Genomic DNA, 18,351 nt, shown 5'->3' with positions numbered 1-18,351 from the left:
GCGTGTTGCACTGAAGTAGATACTGGTGTTTCACCTCTAAGACCAGGGTTAAAATCTTGTATGTTGCCTGTAATATGAAATGTGCTCAAACAATATTAATCCAGTATTTTTTTTTTTTTTTAAGGGGAGTGCTCAGGAGTGACTGAATTGAAACTGCCACAACGCAAAACTTCAACTAATTCAGAAAATATCGCAAAGGATAACAGGCTTTGAAAGTAGGAAAATACTAATATTGCTGCAGTATGGACTATTCTTCCAAGGTCAGACTGAAACATTATTTGGGCAGAATACGGGGAGTTAGACCAGAGTGCTTAATAAAGACATTAGGTAGCTGAAATAGTGAATTTTCCATTTCCCAGTACTAACATTCCTTAATTGATCAATACAAAGTCCACAAAAATAATTAACCTACAACTATCTGCTGAGAGATGGACATGTTACAGCCTTCCATATCAGGCTTGCATAAAAGCTCAGTACTCTACTACTATTGTTAATTGCAAAGATTCAAGTGACATTATGAAACTGCCATCCAAATGCCCTATTATTGCCAAGTGCTGAAACTATTTTCTTTACTATTTTAGAAAATGAATTTATGGATAATTTAACTTCTCTTGGCTTTTAATTTATCCACATACAGTGTTACAAACATAGTGAAAACTTAATTGTTGACCATAATAGAAATGAATGCCATGGTAGATAATGGAAATTGGCAGATAAATGAGATACCCCAAATTTTGGTTTTACAATTAAGGTATTCCAATAGCTTAAGGGATGGGAATGAAAACAAGCACAATAAAAGTAACAAATAGAATTGGAAGCCTTTTTCTGTTCTGTGGTTGATTTACATCAAACAAGGAGTCTGTAGTTCACAAAATATGAATGAGGTGCCAGCTCACTCAAGGCTTTGTCCTACAAAACTCTGTCAGATGATTAGAGCACATGTAATGGAGATTCCCACTATGGTTAGAAATTGCACTTTATAATCAGATTGTGCTCAAATTACAAGTACTCTGAACTTTATAGTTAGCTTGTTAAAGCATAAAATGTTTATAGCGATATAGCTCCAAATAAATTATACCACAACTCATTTTAATAGTTTTTTAAAAAACATAGCTTCCAAAGTGTGAACGGATCCATCAAAAAGATTCCAGCACTCACCTGCTACTGTCCCTGAAGAGAAAATCAAGCACCATAAAGAGTCCTTTCAGCACCATCTGTGTTGAAGCACATACGGTTGGAACTGTTACTGACTCTTGCTGTCCATTCAGCACAAGTACCTTCTCTTCTTTCTCAAGCACAGCATCCAGTTGTTTCTGCACATTAAAAGCTCACTCATATATACCATTTAAGGAAAGTTACAATAATAAACACAGCCTGAAGCAGCACAGATTAAAGAAACTACTGAATAAGTTATGGCTTTTGCCCATTAATCACCTACATTAAGTGCTGCACTTCCGAATGTAAACAGCTGTAGAAGTAGACTGTACAGCACAGTAAAATCATTTACTTTAAAACAGTGCAGCTGACTACAAATATACAGTTCTCCCTCCATAAGTTGCACTGCTAAATATAAACAAGGAACTGACTACTGTAGGCCAATAAAATATAGTTCTATGAATCAGTCATTGGGTTGTGGTCACCTATCTCACAGAAGTAAACCTGGGATACTGGCTCCATTATTTTAATTGCGGGAATTCTGAAGCCATTTATTAATACTAATTGTACTGCAGAGACCTTAACTTGCCATTCAGAAGAATTAACCAAGTTTTAGAAATTAAATACATACTACTAATCTTTTAAACTGTATTGCATTTCTCCTCTTCTCCCTTCTTGGTCTTCATACACCATCCTTAACTGAAAGGGGGCCGAACAGACTACCTGCTCCCAGATCTCAGCAAAACATACCTATAATTGACCATAAGCTGGTACGTGAGCAACTAAAGGATGCAATTATATTCCCACCTCGGCACTGCGGAACTCTAGATTCAGCTTCTGATCTGATTCCAGATGACAGCAGTGCAAGACCTCTCAGGTCTAAATGTCATGTAGACTGTAAACCCAATGTGGTTTCAAACCAGGTTTAAAACGTGCTCAGATGGCCAACAGATTCAGAAACTTAAGCAGAGTTTTTTTTTAAAAGTGCTTTGAAAAACATTCATACTCACTCTAAAACCATCTATAATATATTAAATATGCACTTGTTAACTATTTTGACCTCCACATTTACAACAGAAACAGTATGTAAACTTACTACACTATAATTATACCGCCCCACCAGTTGTGGCCCTGCAGCATCTCCAGTGGGAGGAAGGAGGGTGTAATTACGACGTGACAGGTTTACATAGGCAATTTCCATTATAAATGCAAACATAGGAATTTATAATATAAAAATAAGGACAGAATATATGCTGTTAAAATGGGGACCAAATTACAGACTAGGTTCAACTGTCCCTCCAGCCTCTAACCCCACTGAAGATTATATAAAAATGAAAAATAAATGCTTATGCAGAGAGCTCTGGTAGAGACAGTGAGAGAGTGCAGCTCACAGCTATGTAGCAGGTATCTTGCCAGCTACAAATCACAGTCAATATAAAAACAGTTCTCCTTTCCACATTGTGGGGAACTACCAGTCGTTTCCTGGTAGTTACAATAGCGTTACAGCACCAACTCAGGAATCATCACCAATGTTAGTGGTCTAAAAACTAGTTTAGAGCAGCATTGCTTGAACTCCTAATTCTTTGCAAGTTCTTTACACTGAGCTCTCAGCCAGCATTTAATCCGATTGTCGTAGGGGGAAGCAAGATAAGAACTACAAACAAAGTCCAAAGCCTGAAAACAGAGGGCTTCATACTTTATCAAAGGATTCTTATTTTATGAAAGTCTCGCTACTCTTATTAAATAACCAATTTACCTGCAAAATGGAAAACGTAGCACTGGTTAATCCCCAGTTATGAAAAATATTTAGCATTTCCTTCCCATTCCAGACCCTGCAGGATGTTTCATATTCCTTCTCCACCAGATTGCCAGAACTCTCCTTTAGCCAGCTGTAAACAAGAAACTTACACAATCAGCCATTAATAATTACAGTAGAACTCCACAAAAGCATCGCCAATTTAATGATTAGCAATCTTACTGAGAAATGATATTAAAGGATCAGCTGATATTTTCTCCACTTAGGATGAAAACTGTTTGCGTTTTAGCTTCAGAAGACTTTCACTTAGGTTCTCATGTCACTAGAGTGCCATGTCAAAATCAGATGCAAATCATCCAAAAAGCGAAAATATCATGAAGCAAAGCAGCGTCAAGAAAAACTGTATTTCTTCCCAAGTTCACAAAATAACCAGGAAACAAAATTTTTAGATAACCAGGGATTGAAGGAGGAAACAGGTGAATAAGTTAGGGAAAGTGAAAGAATTAGAAAAAAATCAGAGAGGAAATGAAAAAGTACAATTGGATTTCAAATAAGTCACTGGAAACAAAATGTCAAAAGTCATATCTGTGAGTTAGGTTTTAATATTTCTTGCATGATATATTTGTAATTACAGTAAGAACAGTGTACAATACACATGAGTAATGCATATTTCAAAGGGCAGCATATAATTCATTTTAAAAGTTGGCCACCCGATTCTTCAGCAAAATCAATATTCCTCTCAGCACAACCTCCCAACCGCACACAGATCTGAGAAAAAGCAGAATGCACCAGATATTTCAGGGAAAATCCAAAATTAATTAGTTCACAGACCCTGATGAAAACCAAATTATCTCAGTTTGCTTTCTGAACACTAAGTGTGGACTGACCATAATTTGTAATCCACTGTAAGCAGTTTAGTTTTCTTTCGGGACAGAAGGTAGTGATAAAGAAAGCTGTATCTTCCACCTGCAATATTGTACAATAGATGTCTTAAAATTGAATACACTAGAATAGTAGAAACCTGAGCAATATCTCATCAGTCATACGTCATAGAATATGAAAGCTGAAATAGCACAGAATACAAGAGCAGGGAGGTTACGATGGAACTGTATAAAATGCTAGTTAGGCCACAGCTTGAGTACGGTGTACAGCTCTGGTTGCCACACTATGGGAAGGATGTGATTGCACTGGAGGGGGTGCAGAGGAGATTCACCAGGATGTTGCCTGGGCTGGAGCATTTCTGCTATGAAGAGACACTAGATAGGCTAGGGTTGTTTTCCTTAAAGTAGAGAAGGCTGAGGGGGGGACCTGATTGATGTGTACAAAATTATGAGGGGCATAGATAGGAAGAAACTGTTTACCTTAGCGGAGGTGTCAATAACCAGGGGGCATAGATTTAAGGTAAGGGGCAGGAGGTATAGAGGGAATTTAGGAAAGATTTTTTCACCCAGAGGGTGGTTGGAGTCTGGAACACACTGCCTGAAGGAGTGGTAGAGGCAGGAACCCTCATAACATTTAAGTATTTAGATGAGCACTTGAAACGCCATAGCATATAATACTGCAGGCCAAGTGCTGGAAAATGGGATTAGAATAGATAGGCTTGATGGCCGGCACGGACATGGTGGCCCGAAGGGCCTGTTTTGGTGCTGTATAACTCTATGACTATGAGATGGGACAGTGAAGAGGGATCAGTACACAATCATCTGATCCACATGGGATTGCAGCCTTATAATTACTCCCACATAAGCTCTTTTAAATAATATATACACGATGGAGTTTGTGGGAGCAATTTTATTCAATTTTTGTTTTAAAAGAGAGGTGTCACTAACAGTTCTCATGCTCCAGGTAGCTGACATGTAATGATGTCTATACTGAAGGATCAGCAATTGTAACTTTCTCAAAGCAAGTTTATCAAGCATTAGCAGATAATTAAAATTAAAAACACTTAATAAATATGTTTAAATAGAACGCATTGCAAGCCAAACGTTGCATACTTGGTAAAACTATAGCAGACAGCACGCAGTGCCTCGTGATCACTTCTCCTGATGTTTTGGTTAACCATGCTATCCAGTTCTTCTCGAGCAAACAATAGCTGGCTTTCCATGACATTAAAGCTAGATGACTCCCGTGCGCAGTCTTCAACATTATGTGCTTCATCAAAGATAACGATTTGGTCTTTCAAGCTAATCTTCATCTATTACAAGACCAAAAGAAAATGTAAAAAAGCAATAGCAATGGAAAGTACCGTGTACAGATTACTCAGCTGGTCCATGAGGAACAAAAAAATTGTGTAATAAATAGTTTATGTTCAAAAACACTTACACTCTCCCTTATCTGTGGATCCATTAGGTAATTGTATGGGCAGAATACAATGTCTGCCTCTTGCATCAACTCGCGCGCTACGAAGTAGGCACATGAACGAAGTTTCTTTCCAAGGCTCACCAACTCTTCAATGTCCCAAGCCAAATGCATACCATGACTCCATTGTAAAATGTTCTGTTCATTCATTTTATGGACACCCTGATAGTAACGGCATGATCTTCCCTGTAATAGGAAAACAAACAAAATTTTAACTGCAGAGATGAAAAAAACCCATGTACAATAAAGGGATGCAGCATTTTAACAAGAACTGGTTTCCTGGTCAACAATGAGGCAGAATCAGTTATTTATAAATAGAAATTTTACAATGGAAATAAGCAGCTGATTCATGTACGGGCAATCCTTTTAAAAGGACATCAGGTAAGATTTTTTTTTTTTAATTATTCTCACTGCTCACTGGCAGTCTTTGCTTGTGGTACCTCAAGCAGGGATTGGAGTTTTAAACAGCTGCACAATCTTGCATACTGTTAGAATAGTAGGACTGTTGGATAAGCTAATTCACAGAACATCATTCTTGCCACTTTTTTTTTTTAAAAAGAGATACAGCACTGAAACAGGCCCTTTGGCCCACTGAGTCTGTGCCGACCAACAACCACCCATTTATACTAACCCTACAGTAATCCCATATTCCCTACCACCTACCTACACTAGGGGCAATTTTATAATGGCCAATTTACCTATCAACCTGCAAGTCTTTGGCTGTGGGCGGAAACCGGAGCACCCAACGAAAACCCACGCGGTCACAGGGAGAACTTGCAAACTCCGCACAGGCAGTACCCAGAATCGAACCTGGGTCCCTGGAGCTGTGAAGCCACGGTGCCAACCACTGCTCCACTGTAAAGCAGTGGCAAAAATCAACTAATCTGCCTGACTCTGACTGACTTTACACAGATGCTTAAAGCTACTACCCTATTGTGGAGCAGCAGGTTCCTCACAAAGACACAGGGAAATCTCTGCTGGGCCTAAAACAGAATAAAGTGGGTCCAGGATAGTGACAAAGCACAAGAGGCCTTGCTGGAAGAGAGCTGATGGAAGGCAGTCTAAATCTGGAGTTAATCAGTGGGGGTCAAAGGGATCCAATGGTAGGGAATGTGTGGGAAACAGATGGACTCAAGTAAGCGACAGTAACGCAAGTGGTGGGAATGACATCAGGTGACTAAAATCATCAAAGGCAACACACACAGCACTGGTATGTGAGTTGTTGTATAGCATTTACTTTTTGATAGGTTACTGGATTGCCAGTCATCTTGGATGTTGCTTGATAGTGTAACCATCCATTCCTGTAGTTTCCATCTGATTTGTTCTTGAAATTCCTTGAGCATGGTGTCATTTGACAGGCCAGAAACCTCGCGTTTTCTCTGTAGCTGTGCGGCTGTCTGTTCCTTTTGGGGGCCGCCTCAAGTCGGCGGTCTGTCCGGCATTTGTTAGCTGTAAACATACATATGTAATGTGCACATCTTTTCGATCCCTGGTCCTGACTATCACATAGTCTATTAAGTGCCAGTGCTTTGATCTTGGATGCTGCCAAGATGTATTGTGCAGAGTAAGGAGGCATAAACCATTGGAATTGGACTTTTTAACTCCATGCTTTCCAATGGTGTTCAGCCAAAGGGTGTGATTGTCCTCACCCTGGCATCGAAATCCCAGAAGTATGATCTTTGACGGAGATTGTAGAGCTGCCAAAGTTGCATCTAGGTCAATATCCATTAGCGACCTGATATTCCAAGATCCTATCTTAATTTTTTGTTTTTGAGAGTTTCGACCACTGATGGATGATCCTGCTAGATGCTGGATTTGGAGTGAGGCAGGCTATTTTACGGCACCTTTTCTAGCCCCTTCCCCTAGTAGGGTGAGCAGAGCTAATCCTGAAGCGGGTTGCTCAGACACAGCTACAAACCCCAAACCACCCTTCTGCCTTGATTTAGAGTGAAGCAGTTAATTGGCAATTGCCGCCTTTGTGTCAGATTGTGACTGGAAGCTCCCAGATATCATGACCCTGCCTCCGTCACCACTAGCTGATCGCCACAGGGCTTGAGAAAATTTGCCATCTGTAGAAGAGCGTGTGCATGGTGTATTTTAGAGTGGGAGGCCTGTTGCACAACAGACCCCACGCTGACTTGGCAGGGCATTGTCTGGTTTCAATGCTCAGATGATTCTGCATAATTGAGGACAAAGCCCTTCTGCAACCTTTCGTCTGCTTTCGTAGCCGTTAGCCGATCCACCGTTGAAGGATTTTGTCATGGTAGGACTTATTGAATGGCAGCCCTTGCTCGCCATGTCACAGGGTGCTGCAAAGTAGGTTTATGGGGATTTTGAATGATGTAGAGGCAACACTCTCTACCTCGCCCACCCTACACTCCCTGTCACTGCTGTCCGCAGTGATATGGATGCCCAGCTAAGATCACAAACATTATCTGTTTCCTACAAGACAATATGCAAAAAACAGTACTATGCAATGGCTCCACTACAGACCCCTTCCCTGTCAAAAAAGGCATCAAACAGAGCTGTGTCACTGCACCAACACTATTCTCAATCTTTCTTGCAGAAATGCTGCAGCACACTACTGACAGGCTCCCCCCAGGCGTGGTAATTACTTATCGCACTGATGGTAAACTTTTCAACCTCAACCAGCTGAAGGCTAAAACCAAGACAACAACCACTTCTATAATACAGCTACAGTATGCTGACGACACACAAGTTAGTGCTCACTCTGAAAAAGAACTACGATAGCTAACATATTCACCGAAATATGAGAGCATGGGACTTGCCCTAAACATCAGGAAGACGAAAGTCCTCTACCAACCCACACCAAATGTATCAAATTCAATGCCTTCAATTGAGATTCATGGTGAAGTGTTGGAAAATATCTCTTCCCTCCCATATCTTGGAAGTTATCTATCCCAAAAAGCTGACATTGATGAAGTACACCACTGAATCCAATGTGTTATCTCAGTCTAGGGTAAATTACGTACTCGAACTTTTGAGAATCATGCTATCAGACCTGACACTAAACTCAAAGTCTATTGAGCATTGGTTCTCCCACGCTTCTCGACGATGCTGAAGCTTGGACAACATATAGACACCATATCAAGGCCCTAAATCATCAGCAACACTGTCTTATAAGGATTTGCAAATCAATTGGGAAGATAAAAGAACAAACATGAGCATTCTCCAAGACACAGATATGCCAAGTATAGAGACCACGATAATCTCACATCAGCGTAGATGGATGGGACATGTCAGGATGGCCAACTCAAGACTGCTCAAGCAGGTGCTCTACGCAGAGCTACGCCAGGGAGTCTGTTCACATGGGAGCCAAAGGAAACACTACAAAAGACAGACAATCTCAAAGCCATGAAGGTCTGCTCTATTATCATGGGAAGCAGAAATGCAATCATGACCAAAATGGCGATTCATCATCAAGAATGGTGTCAAGACCTTCCAATCAGCAGCCACTGAGAGAGAACAGCAACAATGATGGAAAGAGAGGACAGCAGCGAAAGCCAACAATCTGACACCACTTCTACCGGCTGACAACCAATGTCCTCACTGTGGGAGAGCCTCAACGCCAAGATAGGGCTCATAAGCCATGTGCAAATCCACAGTCAACAATGACATTTTACTTCAACCCAGCCATCGGCAAGGAAGAATCATCAACAACTCAAGGAATTGCCAATGATGAGGTTACTGGAGTTGGCCATAAAGACTGAAGGTGAAGGAGACTAGGCTTGATAGCAAGTTTCGGTTTTGGTTTTGGAATCAGATTGGTCTGCGTTGGCCACCTGGTTAGCATGGACAAATCAGCAATTTTGGAGTCTTTACTCTGCAATCCTTCACAATCATATAACAATGCATCCTTAGTTATACAGAATTTTTCATAGATTTTTAACATGTATTTGAAAGAATAGCACTACCTCTGCAGTCTTCATTTTATTTTTAAAAAACAGCATTAAGCACTATTTGAACTAATAGTGTTAATATTGTTTTCACTTAGCTGAGGCTTTAAGTAACAAAAACATAACTGCAAGTTGCAGTAGCACTCAGGGGGTAGAAACTGATGTGTCATTCAAACTGGTGGCTTCATTATTAGATTGCATTGCAGCTTTTGCATATATATGACACTAAAGTCACAAAACCTACATTATAACCAGGCAAAAATCTTTTTCAACCACCCTACTCAAGCAGATAGGGCCACAGTTTAACATCTCATCCAAAAGACAGGACCTCGCACGATAAAATACTCTCAGTTCTGCACTGGAGTGCTAACCTAGATTACGTGTTCAGGTCCTGGAATGGAGCATGCTCTTGGGAGATGGTGGTGTAGTGGTAAGGCTACTGAGTTTGTAATCCAGAGGCCCAGGCTAATGCCCTGGGCATATGGGTTCAAATACCACCACGGCAGCTGGTGAAATTTAAATTCAATTAATTTTAAAAATCTGGAATTGAAAGTTAGTTTCAGTAATGGTGCCATGAAACTATCATTGATTGTTGTAAAAACCCATCTGGTTCACTAATGTCCTTGAGGGAAGGAAATCTACCATCCGTACCTGGTCTAGCCAACATGTAACTCTAGACCCATAGCAATGTGGTTGACTCTTAACTGCCCTCTGAAATGGCCTAGCAAGCCAATCAGTTATCAAGGACAATTAGGGATGGGCAACAAATGCTGGCCATGCCAGTGACGCCCATATCCCAGGAAAGAATAAAAAAAAGTTCTCTGTCTCACAGAGGTCAGATTTCTGCCACAGAGCCAATGAAAAATTTGCATAAAGTGTTTAAAATAAAAATTCTTTCCAAACCTAGAATAGTCTGATTGTAAACTAACTTCAAAAGCTTCAAGAAATCATGTTGATGCCTTTGTATATTCTCATTTACTCTAACCAGATCAAGAATTAACACGTAGTTGTTTAACACTTTAGAATCTCTTAGAAATCTGTAGTCAAGTTCTGAACAGACATTTAATTAGGCTGCGACTTGCATCAATTTGCATCTCATTTATACTGTGCCAAGTTATTAGAAAATACCATTTATTGAACAAATGTGTATTTCTCAAATATTTCTCATTATTTTTAAGGGAGTGAAAGATGATAATAGACATTTGTGCTCATCAAGAAAGGGGATGACAGTACAGGGAAAGGCAGCATTTCATTTTTGATCTGGTGACAGTATCAATCATTCAGTGCTCAAGGTAAAATAGTGAGGATACAATATAGGCAAATTTGGTGTGTAACTCCCTCTAGTGACATGTAGAAAAATCATTCCCGGTTTCAGAATACCACTCTTTCAAAAGGTATGAAAGGTTTCCACAGGAGTTCCAAAGAGTCCATTATGCAAAGGAGGAAAGTAGTACTGTACTACATATTCTTTCAGTTTTAAAGTCAATTAAATATGTACCAAAAATACACCTTCAGAGGAAAGCCCTCTGCACAAACACACAACGATCTATAATAATACACATCAAACTTCAAATCTCGACTTGGCTCTGGTTTTAATCTGATTAAATGTGTTTTGCTGTTAACACTAATAGTTGAGTTATCTCAAAGTTCTGCCAATTGTAGGCTTATTTTAAGCAGAACACTGATGCATCCCCACAGTGGGTGGGGAGGGTGGAAAACAGATAGAAAACCACACGGTCTTTTGCACAACCCTCCTGCAGCCAGTTTCAGATCAACAATGACAGGAACCTGGGAATAAGATTAGACACTTTTTTCAAACTTAAATGCTGCTAGACCAATGGATGACAAAGGAGTAAATATAGAGATGCCAGAAAACACTGATGAGACACTCAGCTAGCAGTCATATAAAATATGAAGGAACAAAACCAGTTGAAATTAGATTTTGAAGGTTGGAAGTGAGCTTATCTATTTCGCATTAGATGCAATATACCTTGGAAAAATTTTACTGGATTCATTGCAAAAACCTACTGACTGCATTTAGTAATTACAAAATTAATCCATGAAAACAAAGTTAGAAAATAAAGAGTTAATCATGGTATTATGACCAGGCGAGAAGGGTGTCTAGGGGTCTTTTGCTGTCTTCACCTGGTCTTATTGTAACAGGGTTTAATTTTAAACACGCTGTTTTGAGCTTCCCCATTGTGAATCCTTGTTCACAACTTTCCAATTATAAGGCAAAGAAATGAGCACAAACAGGCTGTCTTTGTTCTAAAGATGAAATTTATTAAACCTTAAACTTAAACTCATACAGTTAACGCCTGTGGATATACAATGCACCCGCACTAGAATGCACACGCGATACACACATGCAAATAGGGAAAGAACAGGGCAGAAGATAAGTAGAACAGTTTGAGACAATCTCTTGTTACTGTGCTTCGAGCTCGCTATACTCCTTGATTGAAGATATGGTCTTGCATTTCATTGGGGCCCAGTGTTCCTTTTAAATCTTGTTCACGTAGAAGACTTTTTCTCTCATTGAATTTACTTGTCTTCAATTATTTCCGGAGCTGGTAAAAACGAGATGAGGGCAGACTGGAGAGAGATCTCATCAAGCCAGGAACTTTCTCTGTTCAAATGCTTTGTTGGAAGTTCAAACCTCAACAGCCAGCTAGTCATGTGAATAAAACTGGTCTGACCGCTTCTTCTGTGTATTGGGAAAGCAATGACTGGGTCCCTTTTGTTCCAACACTGCTAGTACTATGCAAATGTCCTTCCAGTCAGGGTCTTGCAATTTTAAGTTTTAATGTTCATGTGGCGAAATCATATGTGCCTCAGTCTTGGCAGATGGGGGGGTTTGCCTGACAATGGTTTGATGATATTTGGAAAATAAAAGCAGTAGTGTGTCACAAACTTCGTTCAAGTCTACCAGGAGTAGATGGAATGAGACCAGAGGGGACAGTGGCATAGTGGTAATGTTACTGGACTAATAATCCAGAGGCCCCAACTAATGCTCTGGGGACATGAGTTCAAATCCAACCAAACCAGCTGGTTTAATTAATTAATAAATCAGGAATTAAAAGCTATTCTCAATAATGGTGACCATAAAACTAGCAGATTGTAAAAACCCATCTGGTTCACGAATACCCTTTAGGGAAGGAAATCTGCTGTGACTCCCATCCCACAGCAATGTGGCTGACTCTTAATGCCCTCTGAAATGGCCATTTAGTTGTACCAAACCGCTAAAGAAAAGTCGAATAATAATAAAACCGGATGGGCTACCCAGCACTAACACATCCTGCCCTGTTGACCCTGCAAAGTCCTCCTCACCAACATCTGGGGAGTGGTGCCAAAATTGGGAGAGCTGTCCAACAGACTAGTCAAGCAACAGCCTGACATAGTCATACTCACCGAATCATCTCTTACAGCCAATATCCCAGACACCGTGATCACCATCCTGGGGTAACTGCAATGCATTTTGTATACGGTACACACTGCTACCACTGTGCATCGGTGGTGGAGGAAGTGAATGCTTAATGTGGTGGGTGGGTTGCTGATCAAGCATGCTGCTTTGTCCTAGATGATGTCAAACTTCCTGATTGTTATTGGAGCTGCACTCATCCAGGCAAGTGAACAGCATTCCATCACACTCCTGACTTATGCCTAGTAAATGGTGGACAGGCTTTGGGGAATCAGGTTTGTTACCACAGAATTCCCAGTCTCTGACCTACTCTTGTAGCCACAGTATTTATGTGGCTGCTCCAGCTCAGTTTTTGGTCAATGGTAACCCCCAGGATATTGATGGTGGGGATTTCAGCAATGGTAATGCTGTTGAATGCCATGGGGAGATAGTTAGATTTTCTTTTGTTGGAAATGGTCATTGTCTGGCACTCGTGTGGCGCAAATGTTACTCGTCACTTATCAGCCCAGGCCTTGCTGCATGTGGACACAGACTGCTTCTGTATGAGGAGTTGTGAATGGTACTGGACATTGTGCAATCATCAGTGAACATCCCCATTTCTGACCTTATAATGGAGGAAAGGTCATTGATGAAGCAGCTGACGATGATTGGGCCTAGGACATTACCCTGAGGAGCTCCTGCAGTGATGTCCTGGGGATTAGAAGTTTGGCCTCCAACAACCACAACTATCTTCCTCTGTGCTAGATACGACTCCAACCAGTGGAGAGTTTCCCCGATTCCCATTGACTTCAATTTTGCTCGGGCTGCTTGTTGCCATACTCAGTCAAATGCTACCTTGATGTCAAGGGCAATCACTCTCACCTCACCTCTTGAATGCAGTTCTTTTGTCCATGTTTGGACCAAGGCTGTAATGAGGTCAGAAGCTGAGTCGCCCTAGTGGAACCTAAACTGAGCATCAGTGAGCTGGTTATTGCCGTGTGCTGCTTGATAGCATGGTCAACGACACATTCCATCACTTTGCTGATGATTGAGAGTAGACTGATGGGGCGGTAATTGGACAGGTTGGATTTGTCCTGCTTTTTATGTACAGGACATACCTGGTCAATTTTCCATATTGCCAGGTAGATGCCAGTGATGTAGCTGTACTAGAGCAGCTTGGCTAGTGACACGGCTAGTTCTGGAGCACGTCTTCAGTACTACTGCTGGCATGTTGTCAGGGCCCAGAACCTTTGCTGTATCCAGCACTTCAACCATTTCTTGATATCACGTGGAGTGAATCAGATTGGCTGAGGATTGGCATCTGTGATGCTGGGAACCTTAGGAGGAGGCAGAGATGGACCACCCACTCAGCACTTCTTGCTAAAGGTGGCTGCGAATGCTTCAGCCTTGTCGTTTGCACTGTCATGCTTGGCTCCCCCATCATTAATGATAAGGATGTTTGTGGAGTCTCCTCCTCCAGTTGGTTGTTCAATTGCCCATCACCATTCACGACTGGACATGGCAGAACTGCAGAGCTTTGATCTGATCTGTTGGCTGTAGGATCGCTTAGCTCTGCCTATCACATGCTGCTTCCGCTGTTTAGCACACATATAGTCCTGGGTTGTAGCTTCACCAGGTTGGCACCTCATTTTTAGGCGTGCCTGGTGCTGCTCCTGGCATGCTCTCCTCATTGAACCAGGATTGATGGTAATAGCAGATTGAGGAATATGCTAGGCCATGAGATTACAGATTGTGGTTTATTACAATTCTGCTGCTGCTGATGGCCCACAGCGTCTCATAGATGCCCAGTCTTGAGCTGCTAGATCTGTTCTGAACCTATCCCATTTAGCGTGATGGTAGTGCCACAAAACACAATGGAGGGTGCACTCAGTGTGAGGATGGGACTTCATCACAAGGACTGTGCGGTGATCACTCCTACCAATACTATCGTGGACAGATGCATCCATGACAGGTAAATTGCGAAGGACGAGGTCAAATAGGACTTTCCTCCATGTTTGTTCTCTCACCACCTGCTGCAGGCCCAGTCTGGCGGATGTGTCTTTCAGGATTCGGTCAGTAGTGGTGCTACTGACGCCACTCTTGGTAATGGACATTGAAGTCCCCACCCAGAGTACATTCTGTGCCCATGCTAACCCTCACTGCTTCTTCCAAGTGGTGTTCAACATTGTACAGCAATGACTCATCAGTTGAGGGAGGGCAGTAGGTGGTAATCAGCAGTAGGTTTCTTGCCTGTGTTTGATCTGATGCCATGAGACTTCATGGGGTCTGGTGTCAATGTTGAAGACTCACATGGCCACTCCCTCCTGACGCTACACCGCTGTGCCACCATCTCTGGTGGGTCTGTCCTGCCAGAGGAACAAGACATACCCAGGGATGGTGATGGAGGATTCTGGGACATTAGTTGCAAGGTATGATTCAGTGAATATGATTATGCCAGGCTTTTGTTTGACTAGTCTGTAGGACAGCTCTCCCAATTTTGGCACAAGACCCCAGATGTTAGTGAGGACTCTGCAGGGTTCACTGGGCAGGGTGTGCCTTTGTCATTTCCGGTGCCTAGGTTGATGCCATTGGTCTGTCTTTTTTCTGTAGCAGTTTGATAGAATTTCAGAGGGCAGTTAACGGTCAAGCACATTGCTGTGGGTTTGGAGTCACATGTAGGCCAGACCCGGGTAAGAACAGCAGGTTTCCTCCCCTGTAGGACATCAGTGAATCAGATGGGTTTTACGACAATCTGGTAGTTTCATAATTATTACTGAGCCACATTTGATTCCATATTTATTAATTAATAGAATTTAAATTCCCCAGCTGCTGTGGTGGGATTTGAACTCATGTTTCCAGGGCAGTAGTCCAGGCCTCAGGATTACTAGTCCAGTAATATTACCACTATGCTACCATCCTCCAGACTTAATAACTAGAAAGTTCTGATCTAATTACTTCAATTTTATTGGATTCCTGTCAGTAAGTTTTGGCCTTTTGATGATAATAAGACTTGTCTGCCAAAAACTTGCCCTAAACTATTACAATTAAATAACTTGTACCAGTTTTTTTACTTACGTTACTGGTAACTATTTCCATTTGCCAGTATAGCTGTTTCACCTTTAAATAAGGTAAACTTAATGTTCCAAGATGTAATATTTAGATAATAGTTTCTACAAGTATTAAAATGTTATCCATTTTCTTTGTAACCCAGCATTAAAAGAAATCCTTTCAAGATGTATGGTCAAATAGTTATAACTTCCGCAAAATAGAAACACACAGTTTCAAGAGAAATAACTTAGAAGTAGCTGTATTCTATAGTTCCATAAATTCCTTTCTTTTCACTTTATATCATTCCGTCTTCAAATAGTGGGGCATTTTGAAACATTTCTAACATTTGAGTCTTCAGGAAAACTTACAAGTTTTGTTAGCAACTGTAATATATTAAAAACACAAAATATGCAAATAAAGCACTGGTGTTCACTTCTAGAGGAATAAAATTGAAAAGCTATGTTAAACTTATATAGAACTTTGGCTGACCATGTTTAGAATGCTATACATAGTTCCATCTCCATATTACAAAAAGTACAGAGGGGCCCTGGAGAAGGTGCAAAAAAGATTTAGAAGGATAATGCCAGAACCGAGAGATTTTAGTTAGCAAGAAAAACTGAACAGGTTGGGGCTCTTTTCTCAACAAAAAAAACAAGGCTGAGGGGTGACATAATTAAAGTCTTTAAAATTATGAATGGGTTTTATAGGGTAGATGTAGAGAAGATGTTTCCATTTGTGATGGAATCCAAAACTATAGGTCATAAATACAAGATAAGCACTAATAAATCCAATAAAAATTCAGAAGCAACATTTACCCAGAGTGTTGAGAATGTGGAATTTGCTGTCACATGGAGTACTTGAGACGGCTAGCATAGATACATTTAAGGGGAAGCTAGATAAACACGAGGGAGAAAGGAATAGAAGGATAGTTAGATGAAGTACTGGCAGGAGGCTTGGGTGGAGTATAACTTCTGGCACAGGTCAGTTGAGCCGAATGGTCTGTTTCTATGCTGTAAATACTATGTAATTAAGTTTATTTATGCTTTTAGACCCCATATTCATAATTTCTGAGTTGAACCTTTAAGGCAGCATGTTGGTATAGTGTTGACACAATGGCATGTTATGCCACTGAGGAGTAGAATATAGTTTTTCTCTTTTCCCACCACCTCGACCCAAGAGTTCCATCATTCAAAGTTTTCAACCTTTGATCAACAGGTCACCAGGAGAGATTAAGTACTTCCTCACATGAAGGGAGGGAAGGGAACAGCGCGTGCAAGAGCATTTTTATACTAGCACTGTGTTAATGTGTATTACAAGAAACCACCAACCGTGAGCAGTCTTGGAGTTTAAGCTTTTAAATCTATCTTCCTTATCCATGGATCCTCAGAAAACTGGATCGGCAGGCTCACCACAGGGATGCAAGAGTTGAATTTAGCATCTAGGACTCCAATTCCCCAGAATCCAAACTAAAACTATATCAGCATTGATGATGACAGCCTTCTTGCAGCCCACTCTGTTACGGGATCTTAGATCACAACTCAAGTCATCGCAAAGGACACTGAATTTGTCATTCAACTGACCTCCTGGCAAATCAAGTAAACCAGCATAAAAACTGATGAAGAGAAAGAGTTAACAAGGGTAGCATGCATCCCATGGCAAGCTCATAGGCAGCAGCCTCGGAACAGGTCTTGCTACTCAGTCAAGTAATGTTTGCCACAGAGAGGTTCTAAAGATATTTCTTATAATAGGGGAAATAAGTGTTCCATGTCTTTTCCATGCCTTTAATCAATTGTTATACCAAATTGCCAATACAATTCATCCAAGCCCATACATGTAAATGAAATGTAAGATGCAGTTTCTTGCTCTTAAAACCACATTAGACATACAATCTCAAAACTGAATGAAAAAAATTTACTTTTACTTCTATTCACATGAAGTTCTAAATAGGTCAAATTACCAGAGGCTCCTCTGAATTTACCATGTGGTTCTCATTACAATTGTTTTTTTTTTAAAAAACAGATCACAAGAAAATAGTGCTCAACTCCAAATGGAACAATTTTAGGACTCTACATTACTGAAAGCAAGTGTAAATTTAGAGATACGTTGGACAGTTTTATAATGATGGCTTATAAAATGGTAATAGTGCTAATTTAAAGCATAGCATTTGATTCAGCATTCCCAGATCAATTCTCTGATTTTAACACTGTTGACTTGAAGACTGATGGCAGAATGAAAAAGACCATCTATTACAATACTGTAACACAAGCATTCGGATATAGCTGTCACTAGAAGTGTGATCACACATTAAATGGGTCTTAAACATCCTTTCACTCTCAATGTCAGCTATCTATTTATCATCTCATCTCTGTAAGGACAATGCAGTGTTTCTAAACAGACGCACCAATGCTGCCAGTGTAATTGCTGATCATTATAAATCCCAAGTTCCCTCAGGCTGTAGAACGTGTAACATAAATGCTCAGCTATACCCGATAAGCATAAATCTGTTTTTGTCATTCTGACATGAACTATAACACAACTCAGTAATTGAGTGGCTGCATTTTTCATGTTAATTGCCACCTGGGGCTGTGGTAAAGGTAAACCCAAACACAGCGTTTATATTACAATAGTTGACGGTATCTCTCAAATTGTATAGTTGTCTGTTAGACTCTTCTACCACACCCAGTCCTCAAGGAGCTTTGCCCCCTAACTCCTTGCTTTTT

The 18,351-nt window shown here is 40.7% G+C and overlaps 1 protein-coding gene across 16 annotated transcripts in view; it reads right to left on the bottom strand.

Moving 5' to 3' along the window:
- brip1 (BRCA1 interacting helicase 1) overlaps positions 1-18,351 on the bottom strand; it is a 643,193-nt gene that overhangs the window by 576,561 nt on the left and 48,281 nt on the right. For 15 of the 16 annotated variants that reach the window (XR_010968792.1, XR_010968793.1, XR_010968791.1 and 12 more), the window contains exons 8-11: positions 5,234-5,455; positions 4,906-5,105; positions 2,912-3,044; positions 1,159-1,313 (exon numbers count right to left, since the gene is read on the bottom strand). Coding sequence is in view for 10 of the 16 variants with exons in the window: in XM_068010724.1 (XP_067866825.1) it covers positions 1,159-1,313; positions 2,912-3,044; positions 4,906-5,105; positions 5,234-5,455 (710 nt within the window). In the remaining 6 variants the exon portion in view is untranslated. The remainder of the gene's footprint in view (positions 1-1,158; positions 1,314-2,911; positions 3,045-4,905; positions 5,106-5,233; positions 5,456-18,351) is intronic. The other variant, XM_068010728.1, reaches the window with a different exon arrangement.

Source organism: Heterodontus francisci, chromosome 30, assembly GCF_036365525.1.
Source record: "Heterodontus francisci isolate sHetFra1 chromosome 30, sHetFra1.hap1, whole genome shotgun sequence".
NCBI lineage: Eukaryota > Metazoa > Chordata > Chondrichthyes > Heterodontiformes > Heterodontidae > Heterodontus > Heterodontus francisci.
The sequence above is the reverse complement of the archived record's forward strand: the minus strand, read 5'-3'. Positions and strand labels throughout refer to the sequence as shown.